This window comes from Zerene cesonia, chromosome 11, assembly GCF_012273895.1.
Source record: "Zerene cesonia ecotype Mississippi chromosome 11, Zerene_cesonia_1.1, whole genome shotgun sequence".
NCBI classification, from domain to species: domain Eukaryota; kingdom Metazoa; phylum Arthropoda; class Insecta; order Lepidoptera; family Pieridae; genus Zerene; species Zerene cesonia.
The window spans coordinates 3,647,374-3,666,930 of record NC_052112.1 but is presented as its reverse complement, the minus strand read 5'-3'; the positions used below and the strand labels follow the sequence as shown (position 1 = coordinate 3,666,930).

The 19,557-nt window shown below is 33.0% G+C and overlaps 1 protein-coding gene across 1 annotated transcript; it reads right to left on the bottom strand.

Annotated features, from left to right (window-relative positions):
* Positions 1 to 267: 267 nt before the first annotated feature.
* LOC119830525 (homeobox protein B-H2-like) lies at positions 268 to 18,605 on the bottom strand. Its single transcript, XM_038353582.1, has 3 exons — positions 18,144 to 18,605; positions 8,395 to 8,623; positions 268 to 496 (listed from the first exon to the last, which is right to left on the bottom strand). The coding sequence occupies exons 1-3, from the start codon at positions 18,280 to 18,282 to the stop codon at positions 268 to 270; spliced, it is 597 nt and encodes a 198-aa protein (XP_038209510.1). The 5' UTR covers positions 18,283 to 18,605.
* Positions 18,606 to 19,557: the final 952 nt, after the last annotated feature.

Genomic DNA, 19,557 nt, shown 5'->3' with positions numbered 1-19,557 from the left:
CAGATTCGAAATTCAAATGTAATATTTTTTTATAATTAAGTGTAACAGTATTTATGGCCAGACTAAGTATAGATAGAATCAGGATGATTCACATTCTTAGTTACCCGACTGTCCTGTAAGTACTCTAGTAATGGTAAGAAATTAAAAAATAACAATAAGAAATAAACAATAAAATGTTTTAGTTTTACATCACATCACGGTTTTTAATGTGATTGGTATGGAAATGAACAAAAGGCCTGATAAATAAGGCTGCATTATGAGTTAATCTTACCTATACGGTAAAGGTTTCTGTAGCGTGTTGGCGGTGGCCGACGCCGCAGCCGCCGCGGTAGCGGCCGCTTGTCTGTAATAGAGGTCGGCCGCGGCCGGCGCGGGCTGCGCGGGGTACGCCGGTACGCCCGCCCAGTAGCCGCCGTACAACCGCTGGAACGCTGCGTAGTTACCGGCCTCAGCTAATAGTTCTAGCCCCACTGCCGTTTGCCGCTTCCATTTCGTCCTGATTGACAAGAAATAAAACATTGTAGCGAAAATTTTGCAACTGCGGACAAACTACAATACATAATTGGTAGTAAATGTGAGAGTTGAAATTGTATCACGCATACCTAACTATATAATGTTAATGACGCAGAAAATACTTTGTAACGGAAAATCAGGTTGAACATGTATTTGCAGATTTGGTTAAAACTGTTCTATAGTTAATAATGGACACTCCAGTTTTTTAAACGAAAAGTATAAAAATATCACGAAATAGAGTTTTTACAAACGCATTTTATGTAACACAAAGTGCCGGATATATTAAAGTCAAACGAACCATGTAAAACGTGTACGGATCATTTAAGAATCTAACTAATAGGTACAGATATCTGTAATAGAAGAAGTATCAGAAAGGATTCACACACTGCAAACTCAAATTGAGTTTAAAATTATTTCAACATCGTTCATATACCCTAAAAGCAATAAATTACTAACCCTACACAGAACCGTGACCCCAATCGTCATCAAATTTGTCACAGGCCACTCCAGAATACAAAGAAGACACCACAATGAGACGAGTAATAAAAAATAAATAAATAAAATAATAAATTTGACAAAACGTCTTGAACACTCATATCATCGCCGAAGCGTGGTCGAGTGCTTTAATTTGATTTATATGATTCGCTCGGAAAGGGTGAGTTTGTATAAATTACTCGATATTACGACGGGGATGCGGTATTTATTTTTTATGTTCTCAAGCGGCAATATCGGCGAAAGTTTAAATGTTAAGAAGATGGATAAAGGCAAACACGATTCATCAAGTTTTATTGCTAAGAAACCAAATGAAGCGTTTAACTCAATGATTCGTGGTTTATCTACGCATTAGAATACTTTATTTCGATTCATCTTCGATATTTCTGTAACTTTAAGTTAGCTTAGGTAATGTTATTTGATCTGATATAGATAAGTCCATTGATTTTGTAAATTTTTGTTTTTATTTAAATTTTCTTGTCGTCATAAAAGTAAGTTTATATTTCAGTTATTTTTTAACATTATTAAGTCGCGTTAGTGTTTTCATTCATGTATTTATCGGAGAGCATTTAATAATAAAAATAATACCACATTTAATTGTTTTGTGTTTGATGCGTAAGCGTTTTTTTTCTGCATTCCTAATAGGTACTATTATTCGGAAAACAAATTATAGCGAAGTTCCCCCGTACACTGAAATTTAATTTCGTCCTCCAGTTGTCGATTAGTTCCGAAGTGGTTTGTTATTGTCATCGAGTGAGGTTTTTATTAATTCGTAGGGAGTCATTGCCGTGCGCATTACTATCGTGAATTATTATTAGGGATGATTCCATTGTCATAAGTTGTGGGGTTGCGGTTGTCAGAAGACGCTTCACTGGTTACCTCGTTAATTAATATCTCTAAATGCATCATTTAATTTTATTAAATGTAAATGGGGAGAGTTCATATTCGCTCGTAGAGTTTAATAATATGTATTTTAAATTAATTCCATCCAATAATATTAATCAAACGCTTGTGGGTTGGGAAGCGTAATTTGTTTTTTAATGAACATTACATTCTATGCACATGAATGTCTATAATTTATTGTTTTTATAATATAATCATGTAGTGTATACGATTAACTTTATTAATTGGTGTTGAATTAATTTTAATAACTGTGTAGTGTGTTTTTTGTCAAGCAATTAATGTACTACAGAGCATGCAATACCCTGTAAGGAACTCGATACATAAAACATTTATTTTATTTTTACTTATTACCGTTCATTATAATTATCAGTAGCTGACATTTGATCGATAGAAAGCGTCTCGGACCCCATTAATCATGTGTTATGACGGGTTATTCCAAAGAGCGAACACTCAAGAGCACTTATTTAATTGTCTAGTGTTGAATAAGAGGCAATCTGCTCAGTGACACTATTCTTTTTATATCGCCGCGGGTTACGAACAAAAGCTCTCGAGTACATTAATTCGCCCAACCGTCTCAAGACATCTCAACAGACAATGTTTCTCTCTTTCCAACTTGAGACACGAGATGCGAGAGCGAGATTATCCTTCTCTCTTCCACGTAGCCCCGGCGGAGTCTGAGTACGCTCCGCCCAGTGGTTTAGTGATTTGATGCTGCGTGAACTGATTCAATTGTAGTCCGTGGAAACACACCCTAAAACGCGCCTTAACAACTCATGTTAAAGACGAAAATCGTCCGGTAAAACGTTCCCGCTTACGACCTCTTAAGAGGGAGTTGTTTATCTCGATTTGAGTTTTTCGACGACGTGATGCGAATTCGGTTTATACAGCAAACAAACAAGGAATACATTCATCGATCTGAAACGTTTGCGTTACACTTAAGCCCCTTAGTATTTGGGCGTCGGGCCCAATTTGAGCTTTATTCGAACGTTATTTATACGCTGCTTAGAAAGTTTCAGAGACAGTACGAGTGTTCTTTGGGGAATTGTATAGTTAAAGTGTCTGTTTAGTTACTGTGGTATTTCATTTATATGTACATAGTCGAATTCTCTTTTAGAAACAGTTCTACAAAAATGTATTGTGTAAAAGGTCCCTATTGCGATCGTAAATTTAAGTCAGACTCAATTCAGCATTCCGAAACATGTGAATCAGAATCCAAACTTAGAAGTGGCAAATTACAAACTTCGAGAGGATCAAAATCCGCTATTAAAATTCGGCCAAATCTAAAATGGCATTCGCAATATGATGATTAGCGTCTAAATGATAAGCCGAGCGACCTGAGCGTCCTTGTTCGATTCCCGTGTCTCTGGCGGGTGTAATTTGGAAGGGTTCGCTATAAACGATTAGTCCGATTCTTGGTAGCTACCCGCAGAGCCTACACATTATGTCATTAGGAACGTGTGGTCACACGGATGCCGTTTTACAATTATATTATAAAAATAATATTTTCTCGTTACAAAGCACTGACAAGAGAACGAGAAATATTCACTTTGCTCTTTTTCGTCACATACATTGTATACAGGTTAGTAGTATATTACCCGTAATTGTACGAACACATTTTATACTGTACCTATCCACATTTTGAAGGTAAGAGGTATGTATTATGTAAAATACTTCGACCTCATATGCGAAAATTGGGTCAATATTTGTCTAATAATAGATCTAAAAGAATAATATCCTATTTCCTATTCGTCCTGAAACATTAGGGTTCATTATAGAAAATTTATAACATACTAGCTGCGCCCCGCGGTTTCACCCGCGTAAGTCCGTATCCCGTAGGAATATCGGGATAAAAAATAGATGTTGGCCGATTCTCAGACCTACCCAATATGCTTACCAAATTTCAGAGGAATCGGTCAAGCCGTTTCGGAGGAGTATGGCAACGAAAACTGTGACACGAGAATTATATATATATAGATTAAGTATGTGAAATTATAACTTTGAAACAAAGGCGCCGATATATAATATGATCTTCATACATTCTATGTTTATCAATCTTCAAAATGAGATCAGCATATAGGTACATAAAGGCTGGTTTGTATAAGACAAATTTCGTCCAGTTGTGAGATAAGAATATTTACAAGGGTAACTACACATATAAAAATTGATAGGAGATTATTTCCAATAAGTTAACATAAAAGGAGCATTGCAAAAAATTCATTGCCAAGCGTTATCATGCCCTACGCAAATTATGTTTGTTTTAAATTAAGACTTCAATAAGCTTAATGTTCTCATTTGATTCGGTCAGGTATTATCGTTTATTCTCCATATGGTTATGAATAAAGTACTAATTTACGTTATTACATATCGTGCTAAGACGTAATAGCCAGCAAATGACTGTTGTCCTTGTATAGTCAAGTCTGACAAAAAATGTAATTGTTCCCCGTAATCGTTGTTACGACTTAAAACAGATATTTAAATTTCTTGGAAACATTTTTTATTGATTTACTCGTTAAAACTGGTATGTTTAATTTGTGTTATTGTAAAACATACCTATTAAATTAAGAATATTAAATTTTTAATGTTAAGCACGTATTTAGTGTAAAAACCGTGTCCAGTTTGGCGGTTTTGTTTATAATTACAAGGCAGTTACAGCTACTAGGTACCTACATCCTGGTTTTGCATTCACACATTAAAAACTAAGAATCAATACTTCAATCATTCAAAACAAGACGTAACAACTTAATCGCTATGAATATCGCAAAGTAACGTTTGCAAATTAGGCATCCTAAAAGCAAATATAAAAAGCGGACCCAAAATAAAATCAAATATCGTCAGATGCATGTCATATACAATATGCAGATGTGTCAAGATGCGTCATTAAGTAATGATCGTGGATTACATACCGACGTCGACTAAACGCCGATAAACGCTTCAACGTCGAGGCCCCCGGCCTATTATAAATTTATGGCTGGTCAGTGGTCACTCGTAAAATGATTTAGGTCTTGATTATGCAGACGCGCAGCTTAGCGGTCGTAACGAATAGATTTTACACCGAATTACGTACCTTATCAATTGAATCTTATTAATTTTGGTCAATGAAAAGCAATGTTTAGTTCTGTAACGATTAGATGCTTTATATTTAAAATGTAAGGTGCATTATTATTAGTTTATTACTGAGAGTATTTCATAGAACATACTAAGCTTTCCAACAAGATTTCAGAAATTTATCAGATCTATAAGATACATAATATCTACGTATAATATAAAACAATATCAAGACTCATCTTTCTTTACTTGAAATAAAGTAATATTACTTAATGTTACTGATATTAAGAGTCAACCCTGATCCCTATATCTAATCTCTTTTATTTTGAATTAATAATTAACCAAGAAGCTTCTACCAGAAAGCTTTGATCAAGTATGCCAAATCAACAATGTATGAACAGACGGTTACATATAACCAAGGTAGGCTCTTCAGACATTATATAAGCCTAATGAATAGGTTCACCTTGTTTAAGTCCCCGTTAAGTATTATAAACGAAACCTTAGAATGAGCTCTGTATTATACCATTCAAGTATCTATGTAATTCTAAACATGTCTGTATTTGCATCATGTCTAAGGCGATTATAATTGTAGTGTTTATGCTTTTATTTGTATTGTGAGGACAGTTATTTATTTATTATTGATCGTATACAGAGTTAAGTAAAATTTTTGGCATTTCACTCATGCAACCGATGGGTAATCGATAAATATATATAGAAGGAGAAATATATACAGGATAAATATGATAGATAATAGAAGACTATTAATATTGCACGTTGATATCAATAAAATTGCTATAATTAGATATCGGGAAGGTACCTAAATTATGAACATTGTGAATAAAACGAATACTTTTCATATTGAAGACATTCTTCAAAATGAATTTTTCAATAAAATCTTAACACTATCTTAATAGATATCGTAAGTTTTCTGTTATCCAAAAACGTATTCCACAGCTACCTATTCCGCAAGTTCCCAAACATATGCATATAATACAGAACAGTTTGAAACAATTAAGCAAACAAAATGTATTGTAAAGTATCAATTTGGTAGTCGATGGGAGCATTGTAATAAATGGGCTGACGGCGCCGGCGCGGCCGTGACTTGCAAGCTTCTCTTGGACGTGGTCAAATGCCGACGTTGATTCACTGTTCACAAGTTGTATTCGTCCCGAATCGCTTATCCTAATCCTAGCCTTGCTTTGGGTTACTGTTTGCGACAACGAAATTTGCATAAACTAGGATTTGATAGTTCTTTAGTAAGTTTCAGGTAGGTAGGTACAACACGTTACGTAGGCACATAGTAAATATTATGAAAACAATGTTTTGATGTATTTTTTTAGGTAAAAGACGGTATCAGTAAACCGTATTGTTGTCCAAACTATTTTATGACAAGCCTTATGCCTAAAAACACATCTGTTAGTCAAATATCTAAGTATAATATCATCTGTTAGTCATATCACTTTAAACACTTACAGACAAAAGATCTCACGAATTATGTTTTGTTATTTGGTGTTAAAATACATCATGGAACGAACGTATACACCTCAGTATCCTTTACACTTTCTATTAAACAGAAGAGAATGACCGCACACAAAAGCTATTACATCCTTCAATTAACTCCGATTTCACACCCTTTCACGAACCGAAAAATCGAAGCCCAAACATTAGTTTAACCGAAATTATAGAAAACCAACAAAAACGGACGCAAAAAATCGAACGATTGAAAAAGCTCTAGACAGGGCGGGCGACAATGTGTGCGGCGCGGGCGCCTGCACTCTACAAAGTTGACTATCATATATATTATTATAACTACATTTGCTATATTTATATCTCAACTACTGCAATACACAATTCAAAAAACATCATATAGGTACGTATCCGTATTCGTGATAAAATAAATTAATAAGAATACCAGAACAGTTTCATTTCAAAATAACTAAACAATACAAATATTCTAGACATCCGTTTAGACAACATATCAGACTACAATTCAATGGCTAAAAGTATTATTAAAAAGTAATTATCTCCAGGTCTTTAATCAAACTAATACACCGTAACAAAAAATATACTCCTCATGCAGTTAAACGTAGTGAGGTAGTCGGTTTTTTAAGCGATTGTAGTTTTTATGGAACATTTTCAAAGGTAACGCGGTCGGTGGCAGTTAAAGCCCTAATTATTAACGTTTGTTTTTGAAATCACCGCTGCAGGTACAATGGAAAGAAACTTGTTTAACATTATTCTGTTGTCTAAAAATAATAGTCATTAATTCTAAACAAATAACTGACTAATGCGCGTGCTATTTCTTCAGCTCATTTAAGATTTTAAAATAAAACATGAAATGTTTATCGTAACCATAAAAAATATTATTTCCATTTATGTTTAGAATCTTGTACTACATAAATTATTTTAGATTTTAAGGCAAATAACAACCATGTACACATGTGTGTGTATCATAATAGATTTGCACATTTTAGACCAAGCATCAATTATTTCATTCTATACTAGGACCTACTATAGTTGCTTGCACTTCGATACATCATATATATTGTTGATAAAAATTGTTTTAAAAAATACATTTTTAATAACGAACAATAAAGTTATAATATTTTAACTTGGCCACCAAAATTGGCCATAAAAAAATAATTTATTTTCTTTTATTTTATGTATGAATTTATGCGCATTGCACTTTACGATTTGTATGTTAAATGATTTTTTAGGTATATGATATATAGAAGTTAATTTAAACACAATTTATTAAAGCGAATAACAACTCGCCATTACCTCTGACTCAGCGTTTTACTAGGCCCACAAATCTTTCAAATGCAAAGTAGAATTGTTAACGAAATACAATGTGGAGATTATACGTTTACGAGCATTTAATTGATATAGCTACTCGTAAGAATAATACAAGATTTGGTGTTAACTCATGTGTTAATTTTACGCACATCAACCCACGAGGCAATGAAAAATAATTAGACCTTGGAATAGGTAGTAGTTATACATAATATATACATGCAGGTTGAAGTATATTATCCAAAAAATATTGAAATGACTTTATATAGTTATTTTATAAATAAATAAGAAATAACAAAACTTTGGGTTCAATTAACCCAAAGTATGTATTTAACTATTCAAAGTATCAATTTATACGCAATCAAAATCTGTTATTTTAATATAAGAAAGAATTTTTTTCTACTGGCAAATCTATTTGTTTAATAAAAGTGTGACTTAAAAGACATTTGGAAGTATCACCAGTTTGATCTAATCTATGCTCGCCACTAAAATCGCACGTCTATTAAACTATCGTTAAATTATCGTATATTCTGTCTTTACAACGTAACAGTAAAACATGACTATTAAAAAATATATTAACACTGCTTAAAAGTAGTAATACCACTCAGTAAAATACATACATCGTTATAAGGAAAACTAATCGCTTACCTTCTATTTTGATACCAAGTTTTCACTTGCGTATCAGTGAGCCCTAGTTTCGCGGCCAACTCCATCCGATCCTGGACGCTAAGGTACTTTTGTCTCTCAAAGGATTTCTCTAACGTCTGCAACTGATGATCGGTGAATGCCGTTCGTGCTTTTCGCTGCTTCTTTGCTAATCCTGATGAGTCACCTCCGCAACTTTTGCTTGAAACATCATCTGAGTCGTCTTTCACTCCTGCAACAAGAGAAAAATGTATAAATTATGACGTGATTTAAAAGATTTAAAGAGATATGTAAAGCTAGGATAGACCTAAGTAAATACTCATACTTATATGTATTGTATTGTGCCTGCAGTATTAAATTAATTATTTGTAAGATTAAACTTATTTTTGAAGTGTAAGGCATTTTTGTATTTTTTCTGTGTTTCTTACAAAAACTTTCTAAAGACCTTAATTATTATTAATTTAGTAATTAATACACGGTTTATAAAGTAGTTTGTGCAGAATGGAACCATCAAAAACGATTTAGCTGTGAATCTTCGAATAAAGTAATAAATTTTAATACATAAATACATAAAAGGCACATAGATAACACAGAGACTGAAATCAGCTATAGGCTAAGTCGCCATTACAAGATTTCACGATACAAAAGCAAAGCCATTTACATATGAAGAAATAATCTACCAAACAAAAGACTAAGAATAAGAAATGCGACTTCTTAAGCATGGTTAAACGTGTAAGCCGAAGCTTTGTAACTCAAGCTGTAACTAGTTGGAGGCCTCGAAGCCGCGCCTGTAGGGCTTCTTGCGGTCCCCCGCACTTCCTTCCACAAAGCTTGTCTCGCAAGTATTCTGCTATAAGTACTTTTACTTGGAGTTTATTCAATTATAAATCTTTGATATCGGACAATGTTTATTTAATTTGAAGTCCAGTTAGATTGAATAGAACCTATGACATTTGTACATTTAACTAACCGTTGTTAAACTAATCTATAAAATCTTTTTTCATAAGATAAATAAAAAATACATATACATTATATAACAATTAATTACCAGGTTTAAAGTAGCCATGCTATAAAATAATTCTGACTATTATTGGAAATGTATATGCAACAATGTCTACAAAACGGAGACAATTCAAAAAGCCCTGACAACAAGTATAACAATTAAAAATCCGTCATCATAAAACACCAACATCGCAATTGCATAACACAATTATGACTTTTCGCATGTTAAACAGTCGTAAACCTTTAAGTAATAAAAGATTAAATAAAAAAGAAAAAGTGTCACTTGAAGTAAATCGTTACAAGTAACAAAGGATTATGGGCACAACGCGTGGGGAATTAGCGCAACCATGTGTAGAGGTTGCGGTTTGCCACCCAGGCACTACCTACTGCATATTAATACGGTGACATACGAGAATATCATTATATTTGCGTTCCCCGCTCACTAATTAGATAATTGTTTGATAGACTCCGAATTATATTCTTTATTGTACAGATGTTAAGGATGGATGTTGGACGTAAGCCCAAACTGTTTAACTTTTTCTAGATGAATACCGTCAAAATTAACTTCAGAAAGATAATTTTTAATCAAAATTTAAAAAGTCCTAACTAATGTCACTTACAATTTCTATTATAAAGAAAAGTACTAGCTAGCTACTCTACCTTTAATCTATTCCTACAGTATATTTTTTTATTTATATGTGAAATCAAAGGCTCGATAACTAACCTAACTTAAACCTAATTTCTTTTTATCAAGTGAAATTAAGGACTTCATATAAAAGGTAAGTAAATATATAGATACAAGCGAGAGAAACCGGGTTATGTGTATTAGATCGCCGCACCCTAAAACGTGACGATAATTTGGCGTGACTGACGTACATATTTTATGCTTGTCATTAAATTGTGCATGATCGAGTTTTTTTTATATATAATTCAATACTTTAAAATACTTCAACATATCACATATACTTTCTAAATTATTTTTGACAAATCAAAAGATACTATTCACTACTACACTTTAATTACTTGTTTCCTATCATAGCATGAATAAGAAAATAACTTTTCGACACACGTCTCCCTATACGTGGGAAAGATTTATTTTTCACGTATTTTCGCATCATGCGATGTTTTTGTTGCGTTGGATGTTTCGTTATTTCGCGTTTGTTTTTCAATATAGGTAGTCGCTTCACCTCTAGCAAGCGCTGGCGATTTTTCAACGACCCTTTACTTTGTAATGCCGTGTGTAATTACGAAGCGAACGAGGCCCATTAGGGTCCACTGCCGTTAATTTATTATAATAAGGCCCAACTGCCGACTGAGTTTGTTCGACCGTGAAAATTATTATCATTAGTGGGCAATAATGTGGCTACGTGAACAAACGTCAAGTCGCTATTGCCCTTATCGGCAAACCTTGAAACATAGGGTAGTTTGTAAAAACTGAAAGCGCTTCGACAGGCCAGTTGGCGCCTTAAACGATTCTTAATTGATTTCATTAATAAAGCCATATTTGGCCACGGCAACGGTTATGTAAGCAAACCTGTTCAAGCATATGTATTTTTTATTTATTTGTGCTTTTATTAATCGTAATATGCAAATAATAATAACATGTTATATTTTGCCGTTTATCTCGTTTGTCTTATTTCAAGAATTAAATTAATATCAAATAAAATTTTCGTAAATATATAATCCTAGTTAATTGTATGAATGCTATATACAATAAATATTATAGATGTAGGTATATACAAGTCCCAGTACGATAAATAACATTTATTTACATATTAGATGTAAGTAATCAAAATTCGATGCGATTCTTTATTAAATTTGCATATAACCACACAAGCAATCAAGGGGATACATAATGCAGTTATAACAGAGGGAGCCACTACGATTTGGTTCATTTATTTGTCAGTCGCTAGCGCAACCATCCCACGAATCTAATAGATAAGTTAAGCCGTTAATTGAATATTAAGTTACTTACGAGCGCTTGATTGCTTTTGAGAATATTTAATTGATCAATAAACACTTTAATACGTACAAGAATTAATCTGTAGCGATTAAGGTCAGACCAATGTGTTACCGCATAGTATAAAATCACCGGTAGCTGTCATATAACATTAAAGGCTACATTTCTTTGCTTTATCAATTTGCCAACTGTTTTATTTATTATAGTGGATTTTAGCTACACTATTTGTGTTTTGTGTTCAATGAAAAATTATTTCTCGTATGTTTCTACTTATTTTCAACGTATATTTCTTATTTGTTGTTCATTAGAAGTAATTACAATTAATGTGTAAATAACAGTCTTCTTATAATAACGAAACTATTAATTAATATAATTAACTTAAAATATATACTATTGCAAACCGCTTTCGATTTTTTACCTATTTGTGTAATATAAATTGTATAAATATTTATTATATATTATTGTTATACAAAATGTAGTTGAATTGTTCTAAAAATGTCATATACCTAGCTCGAATGCCAATAGCCCGCAGCTTCGCCTGCGTGGTCAAAAGAAATTTGCGAGATATGAACTTTCATCTCCTATTTATCCCCTTGAGAATTTATCAAAATCTCTTCCTAGCGGATGCCTACATCATAGTAGCTATATGCAGGTTAAATTTCATTCCGATCGGTCCAGTAATTTAATCATAGCCTTTTATACATAAAGAAGATGAAATGTTTTTAAAATGTCATATAGCTCTCTTGCTATATTATATATTACAATGTTACATTGCAAATAATTAATAATTTAAAAAAATAATATATGTTTGCTTTTTATATTTGTGCATACATGAGTGTACGAAACCTTTGAATGAATTTGCAAATTTTTGGCATATGTTTTTTATGCCATAAGCGGGCTACACATAAGCGATCACCACCGCCTATGAATATTTGCAGAGATAGTGCCTCTGTGAATGCGCTTCCCGCTTGTAAGGGAAAAGGGATAAGGAGTCACCTGACGAGAAAGTGGAAAGAAGGAACAGAAGGGGAAGGGTGAAGAAACGAAAACGGGCCTCAAGTAAATCACAAGTTACATAATACAAAACTATAAAATTATCCCACATTTGGCGGCTAGACACAGTCACACTAATAAATGTTAATAACAATAATTTTGGCACATTATTTATCTTGATTACGCAACGCGGAGGCCTAATAAGTTACGAGACGACTTTCACGTTACCTTTTAGATCTAATTATAATTGTAATTAGGCGTGATTTTTACCTTGGCATATAATTAATACGCCGACTACAAGGCAACGACGGTATTTAATATTTTTGTAACACTATGAGAAATAATATCGTATTTATTGTACCTAACTGCGATAGGCAATGTGAATTACGTATGACTGCATATATAACGATATTGCTTACGAATAGTATATGTAATTATGAATTACTAATGCAGTACGTATATAGATATAATAATAAATAATGTATTGTGTTTTGTTAATTGGATACATTGTATAGGATATATAAATGCCTCAAATTATATGAATTTATAAACTAAGTTAACGTTTTCATTTTTATTCTTTAGATCGTTAAATTTACATCAAAGCGTAAAAAATTTACCCATTATATATCTTAATTGCGCAATGTAAATATACAATTTCAAAATAATAGATACTTAATATGAACAAACCCAATTAAATCTAGTTATCTGTTTAGATTTTGTTAGTTAATTGAGGTTTCATATAAAAACGCGTTCTTAAATTCAACACTTTAATTAAACGGTAAATCATAAATTGCACTTTATAGCCATAAAACTGAACCGGCAGTAAATTTGAATAATTGTTTTATTCCGTTTACAATTCGGCTAAATACAGTAATGGTTTGCGGAATTAATTGAAGCAATGTTATATTGAAGTGAATGGCGCGGTAAGGTAGGCGATCTATCACGTATCCATGTAGGTATGCCACATTATAATCACATCTTACGAAATATACATAATATGTATCTACAACATACATTTCTAGTATTAGTCGCTCATTAAGTTTAATTCATATATTTTGTATTCACAAATACATACAACATAAAAGTTTATTTCTACATCGAAAGATGGAAACATCATTTTTCGTTTTGTATCATCTTAATTTAAACCACATTATCCAATGTGAAATAGATAGATTGTAAATCATATTTTAACATGGTTATTTCTCGTGAAAAGTTGTAGCACAAAAAATTGTTTAAAAAAACATATCGAACACAGATTATCTAATGATAGGAAATCTTTAAAATTTACATTTCCCATGTGTCGTTTTTGTTGATTATTTGAAAGAAGAATATATCGAAATAAAGAATACTGTTATATGAAAGACCAAACGAACGTAAATATGAAATCGTATGAAAAGCACTATATCGTTTTGTGAGTGTATCGGAGTAGATATTTGTGTAAAGAGCCTATTACACGGTCTCTTCACTTACATCCGTCCATCTCTCTGGCTTGCTTTGTGACATTATATTACGGATAGAATATTAAACCGTTTGATTCCAACATTTATCTTCCATGTGAAAACCATAAATGTGAAGTGTATCATCACTAAAATATATTTACCTACACTTTGATATATCAAAGTATGTTTGATATATCTTGAAATGGGTAATTGAGTAGATTGAGAGACAAAGCTTTCTGTCATTCTTTTTGGTAGGTATATTGTAATACCTACAAGATGATGTCTAGAAATAGCAATGACTTGCAAGCTATAAATCTGAATATAGTCAAATATGACCAAATTAACTATTAACGTGTACGTCGTGATCTTAATGGTAACAATTCTTAAAAATATTGAATTTTAATTTGAATCATGACTCTTAAAGAATTTCAACAAAAAAGGCATCAATACAAATAAATAAACTGTAAATAATCTTTTCAAAAATTATTTATTCTTAAGACGGTATAAAGGTTGATACATTAAATAAATCGAACTCAATTTCACAGCTCACAACGCCTGTCAAATGCGACGTAAAGCCGCGATTGGGAGCCGTATTACGGCAGGATTCAAACTGGGCCTATTATAAAATCGTAATCTATTTATTGTCATACTAAAAAGTTTTGATTTTATCTACTTGGTGCGACGAAAGAATTGTCACCTTCCTCTCGCCCTTATCATGATGCCAAAAGTCACGTTACAATGGCCGCGCGATTGATTAGGATCTCTCTGGTAGTATACAATAAGATTGATTTTGGTTTGCATTTACAAAGCACCCAGTCGAGGAACGCTAAGCAGCTTAGCGAAGCAATGGTGCGCATTTGAGGTTAGGTTTGACGTTTCAAGTAACGAACCACTGGCTTCGTAACAGTACAGATGGACACAAAACTGTTGATATATAATTTACATAATTAATTGCTAAACTAAAAAATATAATAAATTACAAATTAAAATGTTAAATATGTTGTGGGACAGATAAATGGTAATTAATACAAGATGTTAAATTACATTTTTCGAAATAAGTTTTAACTACAAACGAGAATACCACAAACTGCTAAATTGCATAGTTTTTTTTTCACAAATATAACAATAATTACTTTAATATCTAATAATGTGCGTGCATATTAGGTAATAGAAATAGTTATCATAACCACTTCTAACTAGAACCTACGATGTAATCGATTTTACTCTATGGCCACGACCCTACTATTAAACGCCAGGTTAATTACTTAGTTAAATTGCCAGTAGAATTTGTATGAACACTAATTGCCATAAATGCTGTATTTTTCACATTCTTAGTTAATGGGTTTTTTAAAATTACAATGCAAGAAGGTTTGTTTTTACAGTTGCACGTAGAAGTTTAATTGCCGCAAACGGATGTTGAAGGCAGTAATTGGGAGGCGAGTTCGTTAGATAAGGTGTATAGATTAATAACTATGTAACTAATATAATATCAGCGTCCTGACACATATTCTGCGGTTACAATAGTAACAAATCGTATAAAAATGTACTTTAGTATTATAACTTTTTATTTTATTTTTGCAAACAAATTATGTGCTCGCCTGTACGTATGTGCGTAATTCTGTCCGCGGGTACACATCACCGTTGAGCTATTTAAAAATTTAAAAGGCAAACTTGGCTTGACATTTGACAAAAAGCTGATTATGACGTCACTTTTTTCTGTCCACGACCCTTTCATCCAGGATTAATTTTGTACGTTTTATAAGGGCCTACTTATCTCGACGCAGTGTTAGAAACTGGTTATATTTATCGAAGCCATTATACGTTTTATTATTTAATTTATTTAACGCTTCGAGCTTATCAACTTGTCTATTAAATCGACGATGGATTAATGCGATTGAAAATTATACATAAATATTAAGTGTTTGGATTTATAATGTAAAGGTATCTATATGTATTTGCATTATTTTTTATTCTCTCTATCTGTATAATAATGCGAATGTCAAACAATCAGTATCATTTTAACCAACATATACCATTGATTATGATTTAATTAATTATACGGTAAAATTTGTTGATAAAATGATAGTAAATCTATCTTAAGATCTAGTAATTGCTTATCCAAAAGACATTTATAAAAAGTTATGCTCTAAGTAATAATACTTATAGCATACCATTCATTATGTAGACACATTTATATGTGCCTATTGTTGTTAAATATTCGAAGTATAGTCGTTTTAAATAATATAAGAATTAAAAATTTTTTTCTACAACGTTTCTTATTCTATCAAATATATAATCAAGTTAAATGGTGAGATTGTGGTATAGATTAATTTATTTATTAACCTCATTCCCACATAGTTGAATATATCTTCCTAATGCACTGCACTGGACCAAAATAAGTATAATTAATATTAAAATATGACTTCGTAATAGTGACTTTAATTTAAAATTCTTTTTGTTTAATGTGAACATAAATTATTTTACATTTAGATTTCATTTTAATTAAAGATTCAAGCCATAGTAATCGCAAGCGACTTTAAGATCTAATAAGAATTCAAACATAATATTACAGTGCAGTATTAAAATTTAGTAAATCCAACGCTAGTGTAGAAGAGACATATAATATACTACTTATTCAAAACATAAATCCACCAAATTTGGAGAAAAGGAATTAAATTTTTGATTAAGATTATGACTCAAAATTAAAAAATAAAAAGTGATCACAGCTGAAATATTAATCAACATGAACCACCAAAATGGACCAAAACTCAAGTAATGTATGGTTTATTAAAATGTTTATTATAATTCAACTATAACCGCACTTTCCTGTTGTACCCACCTAACTTACAATATAAATAACCACTAATATTTTCTCATACGAAACAAATGAGTTCCTACACCGCATAATTAGATAAAAATCATTTGCCACTCACATCTAAAGACAAGTCACACAATATTATATATAGTTGATCGCATTTTGACGGATCGGTGAGGGCACGGAATACATTTCGGATCGTATTGCATCCACCTGGCTCTAACCTCAGGAAGGTCACACTTGAAGTATTATTTGGACGGCTTTGGCCGAGACCAAATCAACATACGGATTTCTAACCGTAACTAAAGTATCCGATGTCGTATTTTTGTTACAATATCTTTTATGAAACAATAACTTTATTTGGCTATATCTATTTATATTTAACTATAATCAATATTCCACTAACTGCTTTTATAATTATGAAATGGACTATAATTCTATCAATAATGATATAAAATTGATAGCACTTAAAACAATTATAGCTATTTGTGTTGTTATCTAGTTTTATTGAGCTTGTTAACAAGGAAAATTCCCTATTTTGAAAACTTTGTGCAATAGGCAATTTAAAACAATTATTATTAAAACAATACTGGGTTAACGGAACCCGTAATAGTTAACACGATACCAATCTGTATTATGAAAATAAAACATAATTGAAATAAATGCTCTTTTACCGTTACAAATCAGTAATTAAGTTACAATTATAAATAAATAATAATCAGTTATTATATAAATTGATGGTAAATACGAAATGAATCATAAATCGATACTTAATTTATGCAGCAACACTGTATGAAAACGTGAGTTCTAAGGAAAAACAGTTGTAATTTGTGGCAGCTTATTGGATAACACTGTACATTCTCAGCTTCCATTGTTCAAAAGCTTCACACTATACTTTAGATTAACTACTATAATATTATAACGCGACTGCACCGTTCCCAGTATTGTCAAGATGTCGAAGCATGACCCGATATTGTTGTAAAACAATTACGAGATTATCTAGAGCTGTTCATATATAATCGGATGACAATTAATTACAGAATACATGTTGCAACAACGTCCTTATGTTCCGATACGTTGATGTCTTTTGTACAGGTAACTTAGGTCGTACTCTATGTGTTCAAAGTTTTGTATCGAGAGTTAAATCATAAACTCTATAATTGTATATACCTATTTGTATATACCTATTTTGGATTTAAATTTAAAGTAAAGTTAACGGATATTATTGGAGTTATATACAGTTGTTGGACGTCATCCTCAGACAATTAAATGTTCCCGTACATTTAGGAACATCAATAGCTTCAGTATTTAATTAAGAGCAGAATACTCAAAAAGAAGGAATTGGGGTAGTTATTATAATCGAAATTGGCAAATAAATAAACGTTGCATTTAAATCAGTTTTGTGCAAAAAATCACGTTGATATCGTGAATTAGCCACAATTGACAATCGTAATAAATTTAATGGCATAGCGTTTCACGATCACGCAAGCCGATAGATAGAGTCATATGTAGAGATGCGGTTATTAACAAATGTTCAGCTGACCTGGGGAATCAGTGGCGGATCTGTCCGAGTCGGAGTCCCTGTGCGCGCTGAGGTCCCTCGGCGCCGCGTCCAGGATGTCCGTGATCATGAAGCGCGTCCGGGGCGCGCGCGCGTCGCGCTCGTCGCGCTGCACCGTCATCGCCACGGCGGCGCCGGCGGGCCCTCCGCCTGCCTCAGCCCCTACCGCATCCAGCGCACGCGACCGCCACCACCCCTGCACCGCGACCTCGCTAGCCAGCTTCGACTCTTCCACGTCACCGCGCGAACATCACGATCTAACTAAATCCAATTTGACCGATTTCGCACACAACAGAATCTCGACCACCTGGCCAGTTCTCGACTTATGGCAGCTTTGATACACTAAGTTCACAGGATAACACGTCAAGTCCGGCGAGGTTTCGATCGCGTTGCGCGTGAGCACGGAGCATGGGCGCACGTTCGACCAGCGCAGAAGACGGCGAGCGACTGAGCGAGGTGGCGCGGCGCGGCAGGAGGCGGCGCCGGCCAATGGGCGCGGGGCGAGCCGACCAACGGCGCGGCGAGCCGCCCGGGGCGTGCCGCTGCCATGTTGCCAACGGGGCCGCGCTAATGCTCTTTTTGCACTCGCCGCTGAGAGAAAGCTCCGCGCGGATTTAAGCTTTTATACGTGGATAAAACGCTTTTATAGGAAATAAAGTGTTCTCACAGCGGGATATCGCGCTTTACGATGGCATTTTACTGAAACTTGGCGACACTATACATTCGTAATTGGTTTGCGTACGCCAAATTGAGGCTAGCGTGTCGCTGTTTTATATTTCGTTAATCATATGAAACTATTATTTTTTATATGTTCCTATTTAAACTTTCGTATTGAGTTTAATTATGGTTCTTAATAAAAAATAATAGCTGGTGAAAAAAATAAATTGAACTATTTATATTTTTTCATATCTGATGATGAGACATGTTCAATCACATTCAACCAATTATTTATTTCAAATCAATTATTTCTTCTTTATCTTAGATATAATTAATTTCTGTAAGTTTGTCTCTCTAAAACTCGAACGGCTTAATTGATTTTGATAATTTTGAATTTGATGCTATGCTTGTAGTCCTAATAGTCCATACAAGATTTACAAAGTCAGAAAAATAACAAAAAAGGTATCATTATGAATAAATTTTGTGATAATTAGCTATTACTTATTCAAACAATACCTACGAAGATATATTAAGAGATAAGAACAAGTTTTGATTTCTGTAACCTAGCATAGGTAGGTTAAGTGAAGCACTAAATACCTAAGTAACCTACCTAGATGAAATAAGTACCTCGTTATCATAAAATTTAAGCTTAAGAAATTATAAACTCAATCCATATATAATATTATGCTATCGAATTGTTATTGTAATGTTTATAATAAATGTACCTAATAATTAAAAC

Bases quoted from the DNA above. Each gene is read 5' to 3' on its own strand.
- LOC119830525 (XM_038353582.1), bottom strand. From the start codon at position 18,282: ATGACGGTGCAGCGCGACGAGCGCGACGCGCGCGCGCCCCGGACGCGC. The intron at 8,624-18,143 runs GTCAGCTGAACA...CTCTTGTTGCAG, and splicing joins ATCCGCCACTGATTCCCCAG to GAGTGAAAGACGACTCAGAT. The intron at 497-8,394 runs GTAAGCGATTAG...CTTGTCAATCAG, and splicing joins ACTTGGTATCAAAATAGAAG to GACGAAATGGAAGCGGCAAA.